This window comes from Corvus kubaryi, unplaced genomic scaffold (genome assembly GCF_017639235.1).
Source record: "Corvus kubaryi isolate FWS band 111438036 unplaced genomic scaffold, C.kubaryi_AGA036_p1.0 37398, whole genome shotgun sequence".
NCBI lineage: Eukaryota > Metazoa > Chordata > Aves > Passeriformes > Corvidae > Corvus > Corvus kubaryi.
The window spans coordinates 1,862,436-1,880,740 of record NW_024581137.1 but is presented as its reverse complement, the minus strand read 5'-3'; the positions used below and the strand labels follow the sequence as shown (position 1 = coordinate 1,880,740).

The following is an 18,305-nucleotide window of genomic DNA, read 5'->3' as shown; positions in this document are numbered from 1 at the left end:
TAGAAGTATGTCATTGACACTGCAATATTCATCCAAACTGGCCAGTTGCACAGGACCTAGTACTGATTGAGTTGTCACAGAGCAGGGTCACAGCAAATCATTTTGACATCTTGGGCAGCTTGCCAGGTCTTGCCTAGGAGAACTTTTGCTTTCTTTGTTTTGAGCAGGTGAGAGGAGAGTTTGAGGTGAGGCCAGCACAATTTTTCTACCTCCTCTCTCTCCACTCAGAGAAGCAAATCTTCAACAGTGTGCCTGAAATAGTAGGAGTGATCCATGTTTTCTGGGGATGTGAAAGATACTTATGAGAGTGAGACAGCTGGTCACTGCTCAGGAGTCAAAGGTATCTAACTGGTCCAAGGCCAGACTTTGTCCACATGGAAATGACCTATTACAGGATGCTGCTCATCAGTGACCCACCTTGCCTCTATCGTACTTACCACAGCAGATGGAGCAGGACACTGTGTGATAAGTCTGTGACCATTGTGCTGGACTATACTCATTTTTTGTTGTCTGACTTGGTTTGTACAAAGCGTGTTTATCACACAGCCAATCTCACTGCCCAGCAGGCCCAACCAACTCCTACAAATTCATTCAACCTTGAAGCTCCTCTGTCATTAGCAAAGTTTCCCTTCTATTGGTCTTATTGCCATCTTGGTTCTATTACCCTATCTCATTTTCATAGTGAAGTCAGGCAGTCAGGAGCAAATTATGATGAACACAGGTAGTTGTTGCAAACATATACAAAACTGGAGAGAAACTTGTGAATCAGGATGATCCGCAAAGGAAGGGAGTAAGCTTCAGGCTCAATAAAAACCAAATCATTTTACAGAGCTGACATTCTCTAAATCAAAGAAGTCTATTGATTGTCAAAATGTTTGGGTTTTTTTTTTAACTCTATACCCCAAGGTTCATAAACAGAGAAAAATCTTCCTCTGTGGTATACCAGTGTTTAGTCTGCATATGCAAAAATTCACCTACAGTAATGAGATAGATAGCAAAAACCAAGACATAATACAGTGCCACAGCTACAAGACTGAAAGACCAAGATTCCAGAAGTGAAAAAAAAACCCAAACATGTTCCCTTTGATTGCTGCTGAATGAGTTTTGCAGAAGCTCAGGAGGGCAAGTAAGAAGGGAGTGCAAAGGGAGTAGGAGAAAAGCAAGCTTGGTAAGTCAGAAAGGAAGAACTCAGTAAAATGAGACAAAATCAAACAATGAGGAATGTTTTGTACTCACTGATACTAATTTCAGCTTTTCCTCAGTATACATTTTTTTCATAGAAGACGTTTTAGAAACGCTACGTCTTCTTAGCTCAGTGTAGTTTATCATAGTTTAATCAGATTTGATAAGTGTTACCACATTGTGTTACTTTTCTGCACATTCATGCATAGTTTGTAATACAGATCTTGTAACAAAGTTGAAGTTCCCATGTTATTTCACAGTCTTTGAATATGTTACGATGATGAAATAAAAGGAGGATCAATGATCCAAAACAGTAAGAAGAAAATGTCAAGTCTTTTATTCGTGAGAAAGCAATACCAAAAAATTACCTTATCTTATAAAAATCTTGTCCTAGGCTTTCATAGCACTATGCAGATTCAAGTGACTACTTTGGTATGTATGTTAAGAAGTTGTTTGCCTTCTCATCACCATTCATTACCCCTTCCCTCTCCCCATCCTTTCTTTTTCACGGTATTAGAGCTATAAGGCAAAAAGGAGAAAATGTTACCTTCCTCACATGCATAGCTACTCCCCAGGTGGGATATGAAACTTCGCAGTAAAAACTGGTTGCCCTGCCAACCCAGAGAAATGAACGACCACTGATAAACTGGATGTTCCTGTGAATATTGTAAAGACATATATTGACAGTGTATTAGTGAAAAGCTGAGAGTTATGTGTGCTCTTTGATCCTCTCAAAGATATCACTCACCCTTCCCTGTACGTCTGTCTTCAAAACTGTCACCTGAATAACACCCTTCTCAGAGAATCAGAGTCACCTTGGCAGAAAGGAAGAGATGATGCACCATGATCCCAGACAGAGTGGGACACTGTGCTTACAGGTGGTGTGCAGGACAGCTGAACAGAAGCCAGGATGCAGGCAAGGTAGTAGGAAAGGCAGTTAATCCACAAAACAAAAAAGGCTCGAAAAATGTGTTTGTGCCATTAAGCTATTTAAACCTCCCTACCCTCCTACACTGAAGTTGAATACCACTGTATCAATTTCTATTTACTGGATTTGACCCTATGCATTCATTTTGTCCTCTGCTTGTGGTTCAGGTCGATTCTTCAGTGTTTTCCAGGGTCTTCTAGTTCCCCATTTCTCTTTAGGGGTTTCTGAGATCCAGTGTGTCTGACATTCTTGTGTTTGTGTTACTGAGACTGCCAAAGCCCACTTAGCAAGGTATCATCAAACTTTCTGAAAAAAACACCGGATCACTGTAATTCTTATCCAAAATCTACTTAGGAGATATTTGGCAAAACCAGATTTAATCCCAGGTATTCCTTCATCTGTATAATGGTGACTGTTTATACAACTGCAGATCAGTTAAAATAACACAGGTCACTCTGGTGAAAAAAAGTCTTCTTTCCAAGCTTCTCAGAATATGACTCCATCCACCATCATACATGGCAGATGAAGCACCAAGAGCTTTGGTTTGTGAACTCCTTATGAATTAGGCACAAACACTTAAAAGTCTTCAGATCAGCATTTAAACAGCACAGTAACAATTTCTGTACCATGCCTTGAGGACAGAAAAGGCTACATGGATGGACAGAAAGCCTAGAAGCAGAAAAACAAAATAACAGTGGTAGGTTTTGAAAGTCTTGCAACATGACATGTTTCGCAATGCAGAATAACCCATACTGATTTTGGCACATGAAAACCTGTAATATTATTTAAGTAAAATTTCAATCACAAAAGCACAATTTAATGTCAGATAATTTACAATAAAGCATTTTAATCTGAATGTAAGACATTGTAAAATTCATCAACTCAGAGTAACCCACAACAGTTTTCAGATGTATGCATACTCGAATGACCTCAGAACTATGCATGCTTTGAGATATATTTGTCCTTAACCCTTAGTAGCGTTCTAACAGCTTTATTAGTTTTACACTATCAGATATTTCTAAGCAAACCAACAGACTCAAAAGGAAAATATTCAGAAAAGATTTCATGCTCAGTTATGTCAAAGAGGTGACACACTTGTAACAGACACAATTACAGATTGGTTGTGTATTAAGTACTTACATAGGAACATATTTGGATTTTACTGTTGTATGTTCATATAATGCACTCTGATGGTGTTATTTTATCAGCCAGTAAGTGGCTACTGCCATCTAGTGGAAAAATTATTAAAATACAGAAATTACATTATACTGCCAGCAAGGGACCTGGAGTACAATATCCTTTCTGGAAATAAATTCTCAATAGTTTATCAGATATAAAAATTGCTACAAGAATATTATCAGGGGCTGTTAGCTTAGATACAGATACATTGCAGATATGAAAGTATAAGTGAAAGAAATTTAGCTTAGCTCCATTTCAGAACTGCTGTTAAAAGTTTGCTTCTAAAATTCCAAGTGATTGTAACTGCTTTCATGCTCATACTCTGCACCACACAGCTCTGCTGACTGCTACTCTGTTGCCTTTCATCCCTGTTTCCACTTGACCTGTGATACTCAGAATCTAAATTCATACACTAAATGCTGCAGTATCTCAAGTATCTCATGTTACAGTATTCCCATGGAAATCAAGTTCTTAATTTACAGGTTGCATGACACTCATAAATTGGTTTCTTTTTTGGCTTTAAGTGGAAATTTTCCAGTTGTCAGTCTTACACATAAGGATCTAACTTTTAAAATTATTTTTAAATTTGTTTTTCAAGATACACTTTCCATTCTCTGATCAGATTTTTAACCAGGACCTTGGTTTTGCTTGAGGAAAAAAACCAGCAACCAAGTGTCCTGACATGGCACTGTCTGATAACTAACTGGAACAGAAGAGCAGCATCTACTGAGTAACCACCTCTGCTTGCTACAACATTTAAGGATGTTTGGAGATTTCCTCACAAAGGTCCAATCCTGCCTGATCTTTATTCATTATCCCAATAAACCAAAAACACCATAAGGTTAAATGCACTGGTATGAAATTATTTCATTTGCAAAACAAAAGACACTGAACTCAGCATGCCACTCAGAGTTCAGATTACAGATTTAATGTTGCACAGCTTCAGTTAAGGCAGTGCTGACAGGCAAAGTGTATTAACACTTCTGGTAATGATGTCAACACTGAGCTAAACATGGTGTCTTGTCGGCTTGGATGTGAGCACACGACTTGAGCAGACGTCAGAAAAACACCTCTCTCACATGGATGATGAGACTGTCACTACTCACAAATCACTGTATCTGTGTTCACTGGTTGGTAGGCGCAGCAGTTCTGCAGAGTAGAATGGTGAAACTTGCATGAAGAAACAGAAATGACAAACATTTATTTGTACCTACTTTGGATTCTTGATTGTTGCACACCACAGGATACCTGTAAAACCTTATTACTGAGAATTAAGAAATAAAAGAACAGATGTGACTTTACTTTTCAAATGCCACAATTTTTCTAAAGAATAGTGGTCATCAAGTCCAGATTCCTACATTTGCAACAGAAAATCCTTGCCACAAGGACCACATGATGCAAGCATTTTTATGGTAACTGATTCTAGGGTGACACCTGTTTCTAACCACCTATTTCGCAATTTCAGTAAGAAATACTTTTCCTTCCCATTGTATCTTGAAGCAATATGGGACAACATGTTTTATGACCTGCTTTAGTTTCTTATAAATAGCCTTAATCTGCCTACAGCTTCTGTCAAATAACTTCAAAAAGGGAGTAAAAACTGTGGTATGCTGCTCATTTGGATAACCAGCTCCTTTGAGCTTTTATCTACTAGAAATATTTAGAAAAAACATGTTAAAATACTCCAGTTATACCACTGCTTTTTGGTTATTTACACTTCACTCTTCAAAATGTATTCAGTCCTTTAATCAATTTAATCAATTCTGACTTCATATTCATCAAAGTGTATAGAATTTCATTAGTTATCAAAGCAAAGTATTATCTCTGGTAGACAATTGAAATTACCAAATAATTCAAAAGAGAAAATAACAATTAAAAAATATAACAGTTTTATTGATTTATATTTATGTACATCTACACATAAAGTATATATATGTACATACTAGAACTGAAGTCAGATTTAAATGGAAATTGGTGAGTACTAATTTACTGTACAATTTCAATCATGAAATTCAGATTTTTAAGAGCTTTTTAGAGGAATTGGGCGCACAAAATTTACAGAAATTAAAAAAAAAATTAGAAAAAGAAAGGAAAAAAAACCCCAACTTTGATTTTTGACTCATTCTTCACCACAACAGAGAATACAGATCTGAACTGAGAATTAGTCCCCAACATTCCAGATTTATTTTCTCTCTAGACACCAAACACAACACAGTAAGCTATACACTTGGCTTTGCAACTGGAAGAAGATTACAGAATTCTGAAAAAACTTCTCAAGTCTCTAAATTATTTTTGGTACTGTATCATTGACCTGCAAAACCATCCTTTTTTATTGAAATGAAGGCTTGTATCGGTTGAGTCAGGGAAATATATTGATACTTAAATGAGGAAGGACCAAGAGGGTTGGGGTTTAGTTTAGTAGAGAAGGCTCAAAGGTAATCTTGTCAAGTGTTTATGTTATCTGAATGTTGTATACAATTACAGAATCACAGAATGGTTTGGGTTGGCTGGGACCTCAAAGATCACCTGGTTCCACTCCCCCTTCCCGCCATGGGCAGGGATACCACCCACTAGATCAGGTTTCACAGGGCCCCACCCAATCTGGTCTCAAACACTTCCAGCAATGGGGCATTCACAACTTCTGTGAGCAACCTACTCTAGTGCTTTACCACTCTTTGAGTAAAGAATTTCTTCCTAACATCTAGTCTAACATCTAAACCTGCCCTCTTTCAGTCTAAAGCCATTGCCCCTTGTCCTGTTACTGCCTGCCTGTTTAGAACCACAGAACCATAAAATGATTTGGGTTGAATGGAACCTTCAGAGATCCAACACCACCCTGCCAATGGAAGGGTCTCTCACCAGATCTGGTTGCTCAAAGTCTTGTCTTTCTCTATCTTTCTCATTAGCCCCCTTTATACATTGAAAGGCTACAATAAGGTTTCCCTGGAGCGTTTTCTTCTGCAAGCTGAGCAACTTCTTTCAGCCCTTTTTTTTTTCCACAGGAGAGGTGTTCCATCCTCACTCTGATAATTTTCATGCCCTCTTCTGGACCTGCTCAAACAGATCCATGTCTTTCTTGTATTGAGGGCTCCAGAAGTGGGTGCCGTACTCAAGTGCGGTCTTATGAGACCAGAGCAGAGGGGCAGAATCACCCCCTCAACCTGCTGGCCATGCTGCTTTTGATGCAGACAAAGATATGGTTGGCTTTCTGGCCTGCAAGTGCACATTGCTGGGTCATGTCTGATTTTTCATCTACCAGTATCTCCTCAAATCCTTCTCCACAGACCGGCTCTCAATCCCTTCATTCTCCAGTCTGTATGGATACTGGGGAATGCCCACACCAAGTCGTAGGACTTGGCCTTGTTGAATTTCATGAGGTTCACACAGTCCCACTGCTCAAGCCTGTCAGGATACCTTTGGATGGCATCCCTTCCCTGCTGCATCAACTGCGCCACTCAGCTTGGTGCCATCTGCAAACCTGGTGAGTGAGAATCCCACTGTATAAAGATGCAGTCAGACTCTTCTCAGTGGTATCCAGTGGATGGACAACAGGCAAAAGGCATAAACTGAAATTCAGGAAATACCATTTAAACATAAGAAGAAAAAAACATTGTTATGGTAAGGTCAAACACTGGATCTGGTTGCATAGAGAGGCTACAGAGTTTCCATCCTTGGAGATGTTCAGAAATTACCAGACAAGGTATTAAGGAACTTGCTTTAGCCAACCATGCCTTGAACTGGTGGGGGATGGGGATTGGGCACATGGCCTCAAGAGATCCCTTCCATGACATCCAAGAAACAGCCTCACACAGAGCAACAACTGGCTCCTAGTCTGGTATGGCAAACCTCAGAAATAGACACAAGAGTGAATTCCATTCACTTACACAATCCTCAAAGTTGTTACCCTTTGTAGCATGATTTTATGATTATGTAGTGTCAGATATTTTTAGGTGTCCTTAATCTTTCTGCCTTTCTTTTAGCAACCCATACTGGTAATTTTTTACTGGAACATGGAAAGTCTGATCAAAAATATTTTAATGAGTTTGAAATTGAGGTAACACATTTATAGCTGTTTTAATGCCAGTATTTTCAATCCACAGATTTTTTCAAAAACATTTTGTAGACTTTTTAACCTTACCCAATATCTTCCAATTCTCTCTTTTTCACCTGGCCAATAAATCTGGGGTTAGGATCTTCTTAATTTTCCCCCTAAATTAGACTCTTAAGAGAAATCTAGTCTTTTATCTTGAACACAATGTATCCTTCTAGCTTTACTATCACTGCATTTGGAATCGTTTTCTTGTAGGTCTTGCACAGGAAGAAATTCTCTGGGGCACATTTTTCAAAGGCAAAAACAGCAGGTAAGAAATCAATCATCAAGAAAAAATATTGTCCATTGGGTCCCACTTTCCAGCAATGCCTTTTGAAATCTCCTTGCATACACTTGAATGAGAGCTGCAAATGAATGTTAGAATAACAGACAGAGATTAATTTTTAATAGTTATGCATCATTCTTGACAGCTGAACAAAAACTTAAGCACACAGGAAATTAGCGCTTCATAAACAGCAGCTGCCCTGAGCAGAGGGAACGTGAGCACAACCAACAGCCAGTTGTTTTGGGGTGAAGATAACTGGCATTAGAATGAGATGTTCAGGTGGTGAAAATTCTGGTACCTAGTACTGTGTTTGAGTCTCTTCATTGGCAATATTATGAATCTGTTCCTTTTTTTGTCTTACTTTATTTTAAGTAGATAATATGTTGACTGCAATAAAAATTTCTGAGACAAACTGTCTATACTGCTCTGAAAAATCCAGCATTTAGCACCTGGTTCAGAACTGTGTATGCTTGCAAAACACATCTCCACTATGAAAAAATAACCTTCCCAATGCACGGAAATACTTGACAATATCTGTTTTAACATAATGAGTTCTCCTTGGCTGGTATGTATTTGTTGGAGAAATCCTACTAAAGATAATATAAACAGTTCCAGACATTATCATCTTAAAACCAGAATTAAAGAGAAACTTTTGAACACTGGCAGAACATCAAAATACTTTCTCCTCTGCTTCCTTCACAGAATAACAATAATTAATTTCTTTTAAAATCTGCATTATTTGTACAACTATGATTAATGGAAAAAATCCACTGAACAGAACATGGATTAGCCACATCAACCCTTCAGCGTATGAGCAGAATGCAATTTCTACACAAATGCAGGAGACTTATTTTTCTGAGTCAAACAAAAAAAAAAAAAAAACCCTGCATAAACCCACTTTCTTTTCTTGTGAATCTTGTTTTTTCTAACTGCAACTTTCAACAGCTACTCAAAATCCTCTTTTGACTGTTTTATTGCAGGGACTTCTTGGCAGCTTTATATGGAGTCGGGTTTGTTTTTAATAGGAATGTAAAGGATTTGGATGCCAAAAAGATTTGGGGACAGTAACATTTCATTTTCCCCTGGTTAATGTCCAGTTGAAGGCACTCTGGGAACTAACTACACTATTTTAAACTTGTGAGAGTAGTTTTTGTTTCAACAAACTTGTATTGCAAAATTCTGTAATGGTAGACGTAAGTTATTATTCTCTCTATGTCTAAACAATATTAATTTTTAAAATATTAATGATCTGCAAATTTCTTAGTCTTCATATCCATTAATACGATGAACCATGGAAACATTGAACATGAAAAAAAATTATTGGATTAGCATTTCCACTCATGAAAAATAGTCCAGATGGGCTACATTACATGATCAAGCACTGCTGAAAATCAGGAGATCTGCAGAGGAAAATGGTACTGAATACCATATTCAATATACTTGGTATATTCACTTATAGTCATTACCTTATAGAACCTTTTCCTCTCATTCCTGTCAAAATTCATATGGTTAGAATAAAATGGGAACAAAATACACCTGAATTTAGGGTGAATGGGTAATGTACATAGTAAATACACTCTCTCTATTTTATCCACTTTAATACTTACAGAACTTGACTTGAGAATAGCATTAGACTAAAATCTGAACAAAACTTTGATAGATCTATGCCAAAAGCCTCCTGCCTGGCTTAGGTGGGATAGAGAGTGGTCTAAAACTGTCATCCAATCTCTGAAAGTTTTCCCTGGCCATAAGAAAAGAGAAGAAATCCTTCCCAGACTTACTAGCAAAAAAGTGTCAGATTGGTTGCTTTGAAGATGGTAACATGAAAAAAACCTGACTCTACTTTTAGAAGTTATTTTAAAGGCAATTATATTTATTTGACCCTGCTGCTTTTCAAGTTTCACTTTTGAGCTTTTGTCTTGCACCCTACTGTAAATAAAGACATTACATGTTAATGTCAAAGTAACTGATAATGGCTTTAATAGATTGATGAGTGTATTCTGTTAGCAATAAAATACTATCCAATTTCCAAAAACTGAAAAAGAATTTTAAAAAGCTTACATGGACAATCAGCCATATATTGTATTGGCGACAAAATTAGGCCCTAAACAGCTAACATAAAGAATGGCAGGTAGCCTAAAGTAGATCAAATTGAAAAGGTAAGATGTTTGAGCTAAAAAAAGTCTAATATTATAGGGAACAAGTATGTTTACTATAAAAAATTAAATTAAGGAAAAAATCTTTAAAAAACATCTACTAAGCAGAAAGAACACTAGGAAACTGAGACAGGATGCGAGGAAATGGCATAAAGCTCTGTCAGTGGACACAGATCGGGTATTAGAAAAGAGATTGTCACTGCAAGAGTGGCCAAGCAGTAGCACAGGCTCCCCAGGGAAGTGGTCATGGGCCCAAGCCTGTCAGTGCTCAACAAGGGTTTGGACAGCACCCTGACATGCTGTTCAATTTTTAGGCTGCTCTGTGTGGAGTCGGGAGCTGGACTTGACGATCATTGCGGGTTCCTTCCAACTCAAGATATCCAGTGATTCTGTGGGTTTGGATTCACTATACAGGTATTTCAAGACATGAGTATAATCTAAACAAAGGTGCTATCTAATGTATAGGAATTAAGAGAAAAAAAGCACACAAGTCAGATGTTTAACACAATGATAGATACGAATGTCGCAACTACTTTGCCCTTTGAGTCTCTTTTCTTCCTTCTCCCTAACATCCCTTAAACCACAAACAGCCAAAGATACACTATATAACCTGCACTTCAAGTTACAGAGGAATATAGTAATAACCCATCTGCACATTAACATAACTACATACGTCCTGGCCCTCTGTCCCAATTCACAGTACCTGCACAGATTCTACACTTACCAGCTCTTAAGGCAGGAGATAATGTGAGAAGATCAGATCTTGTGAGGAGATTTGGTTTCTTTTCTCTTTAAGAAATTCACCACTACTCAGAATCAGGCTTTTTATCTGTTCTGTATCATTAATCCAGTTCCCTTGAAACCAACAAAAAGACTCCCTATTAATACTGAAAGGAAATACATCAGATTCATAGTAAACATAATGTAAATATTCTGGGAAGATCAACAGAAATAAAACCAGTTAGACAATCAGTGCTCAAGAGAGTTTGTCTTTATATCAGTTTTTTAAAAAGCTGGCAGTACAGGCAGGTAAAAAGACAAGACACTTTCAAGGCTGAAGACTAAAATGCGACATGGTAACAGTTCAAAGGACTTTAAGGACTAGTTCACTAAACCTGAGTATAAGTTTGCTGTTTTAAACTGAAACTTGGTAAAAACTGATCGGCTGCATTCACAGACCATACACATATTACAGCTCAGAATGTCCCCACAGCAGTTTAAAAAATTCAGGAAAGCCATCATGTTAAAACGTATTTTATTTTCTGTCATAATGCAATTTTACACGAGAATACGATTACTTTCTCATCACCAATGAACAAAATATTTCAAGTGAACAGTTGACGAGGGGTAGCAGTGCTGCACGTACATGTGCCGAAGGGGGCCAGGCGCAGGGATTCCGCACCGGCTGGCAGCCGGCCGCAGTTGCTGGCGGGCCCGGCAGCCCCAAGGCCGCTGCTCCCAAGGCGCAGCCCGGATCGGTGACGTTTCCCGCCCGCTCTCCCGCCCGGCCCGGCCCCGGCCCCGCACTCCCCCCGGAGCACACAGGCTTCCCCCGCCCCGCACGGAGCAGAAGCCCCGCCGCCAGCCCGGAGAGCGGTAGGAGAGGAGCCCGCTCAGCGCCGCGGCTCCCGGCGCCCGCGGAGGGCGGATGCGCGCAGGGCTGGGCGGTGTCTCCGGCCGGGAGCTCCCGGGGAGTGGGCGGGACGGGGAGGCAGGGAAGGAAGGACCGGCCGCGGCTGATCGTGCCCCGCCCGTAGCCCCTCGCAGCGGGCGGAGTCAGAGACGAGTACGTGCTACCCCCAGTGCTCCCTCGGCTCTCCATCGCTGCAAACCTGAGCGATCGCAGTTACTGTAACACGGGAAAATTTAACTGGTGTCGCTTTTCCCCGACCAACAATTCATGCATTGATAAAATGACACCGCAGTGGTTCATGTCAGCAGACCATTTAACCCAGGATTGGGGTTTGGCACCACAGATAACTGTCCTCTCTGAATATTTAATCATAAGCACTGTTCTGTGTTTTGCCTACGAATGCAGCCAGTAAAAAAACCCAACCACACCATAAGAACACACTGATTTTTAGTTGCTGTGTACAAAATACACCAGAATAGCTATAGTGTTTCATTAAGTCCCTTGTCATCTTGCATTTTAGGTCGTAGTTTGCTTTCTGTGTTCAAGGGATGTAAATCTCTGCAAAATCAGAATGTGTAACTTCTTATTCAGATGTCTGTATATCACATAAAAGTACTGGAAGAGAGAAACATCCTCTTAAATTTGATTTCTTAATACAGTAATTAATAAGTAGTTGATTTTTGGGGGTGTTTTGTTTTTGTTGTCTTTCCTCACTGCTCTTCTTTCTCTTTTCCTCATTTGTAGTGCTATATCTTTCTACTTTGCACCATCTCTGGTGTTTATTATGTTGTGCAGTACAACAATTCAACTTGGTAACCCAGCACAAAGTTCTTGCATAATTCTGGTTTTGTTATCTGTTATTCCATGAAAGTTCATTAAATTACTACCAGAGTCAATGCAGAATAAAGCATCAGGAGAACATATCTGGAAGGAAGGTCAATATGGGAGGAGTGGGACCTAAATGTTTTCCAGCTTTAGGCAGTGGGTAAAAAACCCTCATGTTGCCTTATCTTTCTTCTTAAATTTGGCAGAAGGCTTGGAATTCCTGCATAAGAATTTCTATTGTTTCCCATCCCCTTTTAATCTGTTTCCAGGTACTGGCAGCAGCTGTTATTATTGGTTTCAGCTGAGCTGACATTAGTAACCCTTTACCTCTATTAGTAGATTATGGATCACAGAATTGTCATCGTTTGGCCTCTAAAGGATGACCTTTAAAGCTCATCTAGTCCTATCCCCCCACAATGAACAATGAACATCTTCAACTTTAGCAGGTTGCTCTGAGCCCTGCCCAACCTGGCCTTGAATATTATCAGGGATGGGACATCTACCACCTTTCTGGGCAACCTATTCCAGTGTTTTGCCACCCTCATGATAAAAAATTTCTTGCTTGTATGTAGTCTGAACCTACCCTCTTTTAGTTTAAAACTGTCCCCCCTTCCCTATCACAGAAGGCCCTGCTAAAAAGTCTGTCCCCATTTTTCTTATGAGCCCCCTTTAAGTACAGAAAGGCCACAAAAAACTCTCCCCAGAGCCTTCTCTTCTCCAGTTGAACAACCCCAACTCTCAGTATTTCTTCAGAGGAGAGATGTTCCAACCCTCTAATAATTTTTATGGCCTTTCTCTGGAATCAATCCCACAGGTCCATGTCTGTTCGTTGCTGGGGACCCCAGAGCTGGATGCAGCACTTCAGGTGGGATCTCACCAGAGCAAAGCCTGTGAATCACCCCCCTTTACCTGCTGGCCATGCCGCTTTTGATGCAGCCCAGGATGCAGCTGGCTTTAAGAGCTAACTTAATTTAGATGTGCCATTGGCATACTTCAGTCAATTTTTAATTGTTTCTTGAACTTTGAGTAATGTGAAATACAAAGGGTTTTTCATAATTCAATGCTTGAAAACCAAAAGTTTTCGAAAATGATGTAATGCTCTAACATCCCAGGGTACTTGGAAATAGCATTCCTAGATACGGAAACTACGCTCATTAAGGCTTATAAATCCTTCACAAAAGAAAATGTTACATGTGGAGTTAAATCATGGGAGGGGTAAAGGTCATGCCCGATACACAGACTGAGAGTAGGAGTTCCCAGTTTAGAAATATATACTTTGTTTCTTGTATCCTGGCTAGATTTTACTCTGAAAGCCTCCTGCACTGTATTAATACCCTTTCTTCACAGTTGTTCCTACAGAAATACTGTCATAGAGTTCAGCAGAGATAGGCCCAAGACTACCACAAAACTCAGGGAACACACAATCCACCTTCTCTCTCATAAACTACCTCTACATTAAAAAAAAAAAGAAATTGTATTTATGACTCATATGACACATGTTCTTTGTGGACAAAACCCTCATATATTTAGAAACTGAGTTTTTATTGTTCCGTAGCTTCTTTCCTAAGGAAGATCAAGCACAGGTCTGTGTACCTGATGTGTGTTTTCCTTGTACATGAGAGTGATTTGCATAATATGCACCTGCTATAAATACTTGTTTTCAAGGAAAAGTTGGAAGCATAGAGGTTATTTTATCCTGGAGAGTGGGTATGCAGGGTATTGAGCAAGTGTTGGCTTTATATTAAGTAGCATTTGAAAGACGTAATAGCTCTTTCTAGCATCTTTTTGCAATGGTTACCATATTATTAGTATTACCAGCTCTACCATTAAAAAAACACCAAAAAGCCCCTCAAACAGCAGCAAGAAATTAAAGCCTCCTATTTTTGTTTAATACTGAAAATGCTGTCCAAATTTTTGACATTCTGTAGAATAGTTTCATCATGCATTTTGTATTAGCCCTATTAAGCATTAAAATATGTAGAAGATGTTACCTGCCTTTCTTATAAATATGCTGAGGTTATGGATGTTCCCAGTCATGCCCCCACCCTGCCTGCCCTTTTTCTCTGAAGTAGGTGATGTGCCATCCTTGCTCCTTTCTGACAGGACAAAATTACTCCTTTTTGAAATTCTCTGAAAAAAATAGTCACCTGAAATCCCTAGATCTCTCTCATAATGCAGTGGTTATTCTGGAGGTAAGAACTTTGGTTGGTTGGTTGGTTGGTTGGTTGGTTGACTGGAGTTTTCTTAACAACGAAGGTTAAGAAAGATGTAACCAATACCCACAAAATCTTAAAAGCCTATAGAAGACAAGGTTACAACAGTGTCAGCTGTGCAGAGCAACATTGCAACAGTTACATTTGTGAAATGAGGGACTTTCAGTGCCTAAGTCAGTTGCAACATACCACTGTAAATAAGGCGGTGATTCCTGAGACATGTATCCTAAGAAGTGGGTAGGTTGCATGCAGAGGTGGTAACTTTACTTCTGCACTTGATCATCAGCATCTAAAACATATTTTCCTGAAGCTATTCAAAAGACCCTTTAGAACGCATGCATGGATTTAGTCTATTTCAAAGTGAGCACTCGGAACAAACCAACCTTTGGCAGTGACCTGAGTGAAGTAGACTTAGAGCTTGGAAAAGCATTTCAAACTTCTTGTCTTTCACAAAGACTGCATTACACCAGTGGGTGAGCATGTAGAAGAACATATTGCCTCTGCATGTTGAACTGACAACACTTGAAGGAACTTCTCTTTAATAGCAACTGATTTCACAGGAACTCACAAACACAGCAAATCGCAGAACTCTTGGCAGCATCATGGGAATCCAAGGTGCTTCACATGGGGATCCTGAATAGTTGTTTCTGTTCCAGAGGTACTTTAGCTACTTACGGTTTTTTATTGAAAAATGGCATCAGTATATTATTACTTTTGAAGTTTTTCTGACTCAGGTGGGATAGCAATTAAGTCTATATGTGAACTGAAGCTGAGCAGTAGTGTTGCTGAAACAAATGTATCTGCTGCTTCCTATCACAAACACTAAGACGTTTGTATGGCCGAATGTCGAAATAAATCTAAAAAAAACTTATATATATATTTGAACACTAAAAAATACCCCAGTTGGTAATCTTTCAGCTGGATCAGCTTCCCAGTTTGGTTAACTGTAGAGATTTAACACCTGTTATATTCAAAAGATACAATGTAGAAAATGGTGTGAGAACTTGAAAAAGTGACTGTAAGTGGCAAAGGAGAAATAGCATTTAGGTTTCACATGCTGCTTTAAAAGCTGGTTGTCATGCATTACACTAAGATTTTTTTTGGGGGGGGTAATTAAAATGAAATTTGTGAGTTTTACTTTTTGTAACTTTTTGCGATGGTAATACAAAAATAAAATCACTATTCTTCCAGGTTTGTAACCAAGAGAGTATTTTCATGAAAAAAAAAATTTGAGTGAATGAATGCCTTGCTGATGCAGCACGGCTTTTGTTCCTGTATCCTTCCTTGTCATGGCAGAGATCCTAACTCACTCCTTGGTCCATGGCTCCTGGCCACTTAGTCCTGCACATTCCTTTGCTTTCCCTCTGGCACTCATCAGACAACTCTTCAAGTTCATTAATCTAGCAAAGAAGAGAGTCTTCTTTTTCCTGAAAGACTTGTTTTTTGGCAAGTTGACATATGACATGAGCTCACAGAGGAATCCAGAGAACACAAGAGTTTGTGCACGGTAAAAGTATGTGCATTGGCAACTTCTGATAGGAAGCATGGAGAATGAAAAAAAACGGGAAAAGGACTGTCATCTCCCTCTCTTTCAGGGTACGTGAGCTTTTACATCAGGTCATCTTGACATGTAACAATCCCAGGTTGATGAATGCCAAGATTAAAGAGCAGAATTTGTAATTCAGTCTTGTTTATTTTCTAACTTTATGCTCATCTAAATTAAAAGGTTCTTTTGGACTACTCTGGCTTCTGTAAAATATCAAATTTCTATCAGTCTGGAAAGATAAAATTATTTCCGACTAAGGTTGTTTTGAAGTAGGGATCAAAGTAAAACCCAGGAAATACAAAACAGTACTATATTTTGTATTTAAGCTTTTATATTACTGTCCTATCAGGATATGACATGATTCATTTTCAGATATTCACAGGTATTCACAAACCCCACTTAGAAATTGACGATACACACATATGTTTTTGCCAAGATAGCTTTATTTCCTTTTCCTTGGAAATGTTGTCTTATCTTGTGCTCACAGTAGCATCAGGGAAGAAAACTAGATTCTGTTTCCCCTGGGAAGCTGTGCTGTTTCTAATTGCCTTTGGAGCTGCAAAACAAATTGCCATATTATTGCTTTGTAAACTTCCATCTGTCATCCATATTGTAGTTTATTGCTTTACCACTGATACAAAGGCCACAGTGAAGATAGCTACTTCTATTAATAGTTACTAGTGTAACTAACACTATTAACTGATTAGTTAACACTGTTAACTAACTAGCAAGAGGTATATTGGGAGTGGAAGTTAACTGTGAGACCTTCCTATGTTTTCTGTGACTTTTGTAGAGTTATTTCTGTACTATTTTTTGCAAGTAAAGTTATTTTTTCAATTTTCCCTGCTACCAAATTTCAAAGCAGACAGTTTGCATGCTTACCTTTGTGTGATTGAAATCACATAGTTTCATGTGTAAGACTAAGTTAAAGAATAGTCATCATATTCAAACAAAGTATTCGGAAGCTTTCCTAGTTGTACATGAAGTCCCAATGCTACTGACATCAGTCATCAACTTCAGCCCCAGAACCTATTGCCGAAAATTCTCATTGTTCAATACCAACCTGAATTTTCTACATGTCTTGCTCTTGCATGTTGCTGCTCTATATTTGTCATGCTTTCTTTATATTTCTAGATATTCTAAAAGTATCATCAAAATAAAGTCAGCAAGTTTGTTCCTAATGCTTCCTTTATAGCTCTAACATATGCTGTCAATGGGAGATGAATTTCAGCAACTTACATAATAAAACAGATTTTTCAAAATGACCATCACAAAGCAATCTTTTCCTGACATATGAGTTTAAAAAAATTAAAATATTCTTTTCTCTGAAAAATGGCTAAATTTACATGACTTATCAAGGTTTTGTGTACAGTTACTATGTCGGCATCAATGTCGTGTCCTACAATGCTATCTTGAGTACACTTACTTTTATCAACAACATTTTTTACCCACCTCAGTATTGATTCATGACATTACTGAAATAAAAGTTCATCAATCAAATCTGAAAGATTTCGTGGCATTGCTCAAACTTCCTGACTTAAACACTTGTACAAGTCCTAATTAAATCAATTCCTTTTGTAGATGATTGTCCAGTGAGTGATAAGTGAGTGAAATGCATCTCTGGTGCAATTTAGTACAGATAATGCATTAAAATTAGGTCTTCCTCAGCAACAGAATTGAACAATCAAAGGAACAAATGCATTAATTGAATTGTGATATTGCAATGCTGTCACACAAGTTTGAGCTTCATTCGAAAGTGAATAGTACAGTTAGATGAGATCAGGAAAAAAATGTAGGGAAACACGTAAAAAAACCTACAAGACTTCACTCACCATTTAAATTTTGCCTAAGTATTAGGAAGGATAATTACACATATAGTACTGCAGCCTCGCAGTGTGGTGAACTGGTTACATACAGCTTCATGGTTCAGCGCCTGGAATGTTTCTGGTACATCACATGTCTCATTTAAAAATAGCTGTCTTGCAGCACACTCAGCAGCACAGATGCAGCAGAGACATCTAACAAGTCTTGTCAGTTTCTTGTGCATTAATTCACTTTTGAAGGCACCTTTTCAGTTGGCATCCCATGTAATCAATTAGTCTCTTGACATTCATACATGTTTGTGGACTCATTAAGACATTAATTTTCAACACTAGCATCCTATGTTCCTGCTAGCTTGTTTCTAAATCTGGAATGGGTTTGCAAGCATTTTGGGAACTGAGTATCACTAGTTAGCATAGGGGAAAAAGAATTTCTGATGTGTTCAG

The 18,305-nt window shown here is 38.7% G+C and overlaps 1 protein-coding gene across 3 annotated transcripts in view; it reads right to left on the bottom strand.

The window, feature by feature from the left end:
- Positions 1-2,932: 2,932 nt before the first annotated feature.
- The window catches only part of LOC121672012 (tubulin polymerization promoting protein), an 86,717-nt gene continuing 71,344 nt past the window's right edge, over positions 2,933-18,305 (bottom strand). Inside the window, exons 5-6 of one of the 3 annotated variants that reach the window (XR_006018722.1) lie at positions 10,546-10,676; positions 2,933-7,744 (exon numbers count right to left, since the gene is read on the bottom strand). Coding sequence is in view for 2 of the 3 variants with exons in the window: in XM_042044398.1 (XP_041900332.1) it covers positions 16,579-16,594 (16 nt within the window). In the remaining variant the exon portion in view is untranslated. Of the gene's footprint in view, positions 10,677-16,461; positions 16,595-18,305 lie in introns of those variants that run through there. The other 2 variants (XM_042044400.1, XM_042044398.1) reach the window with 2 other exon arrangements.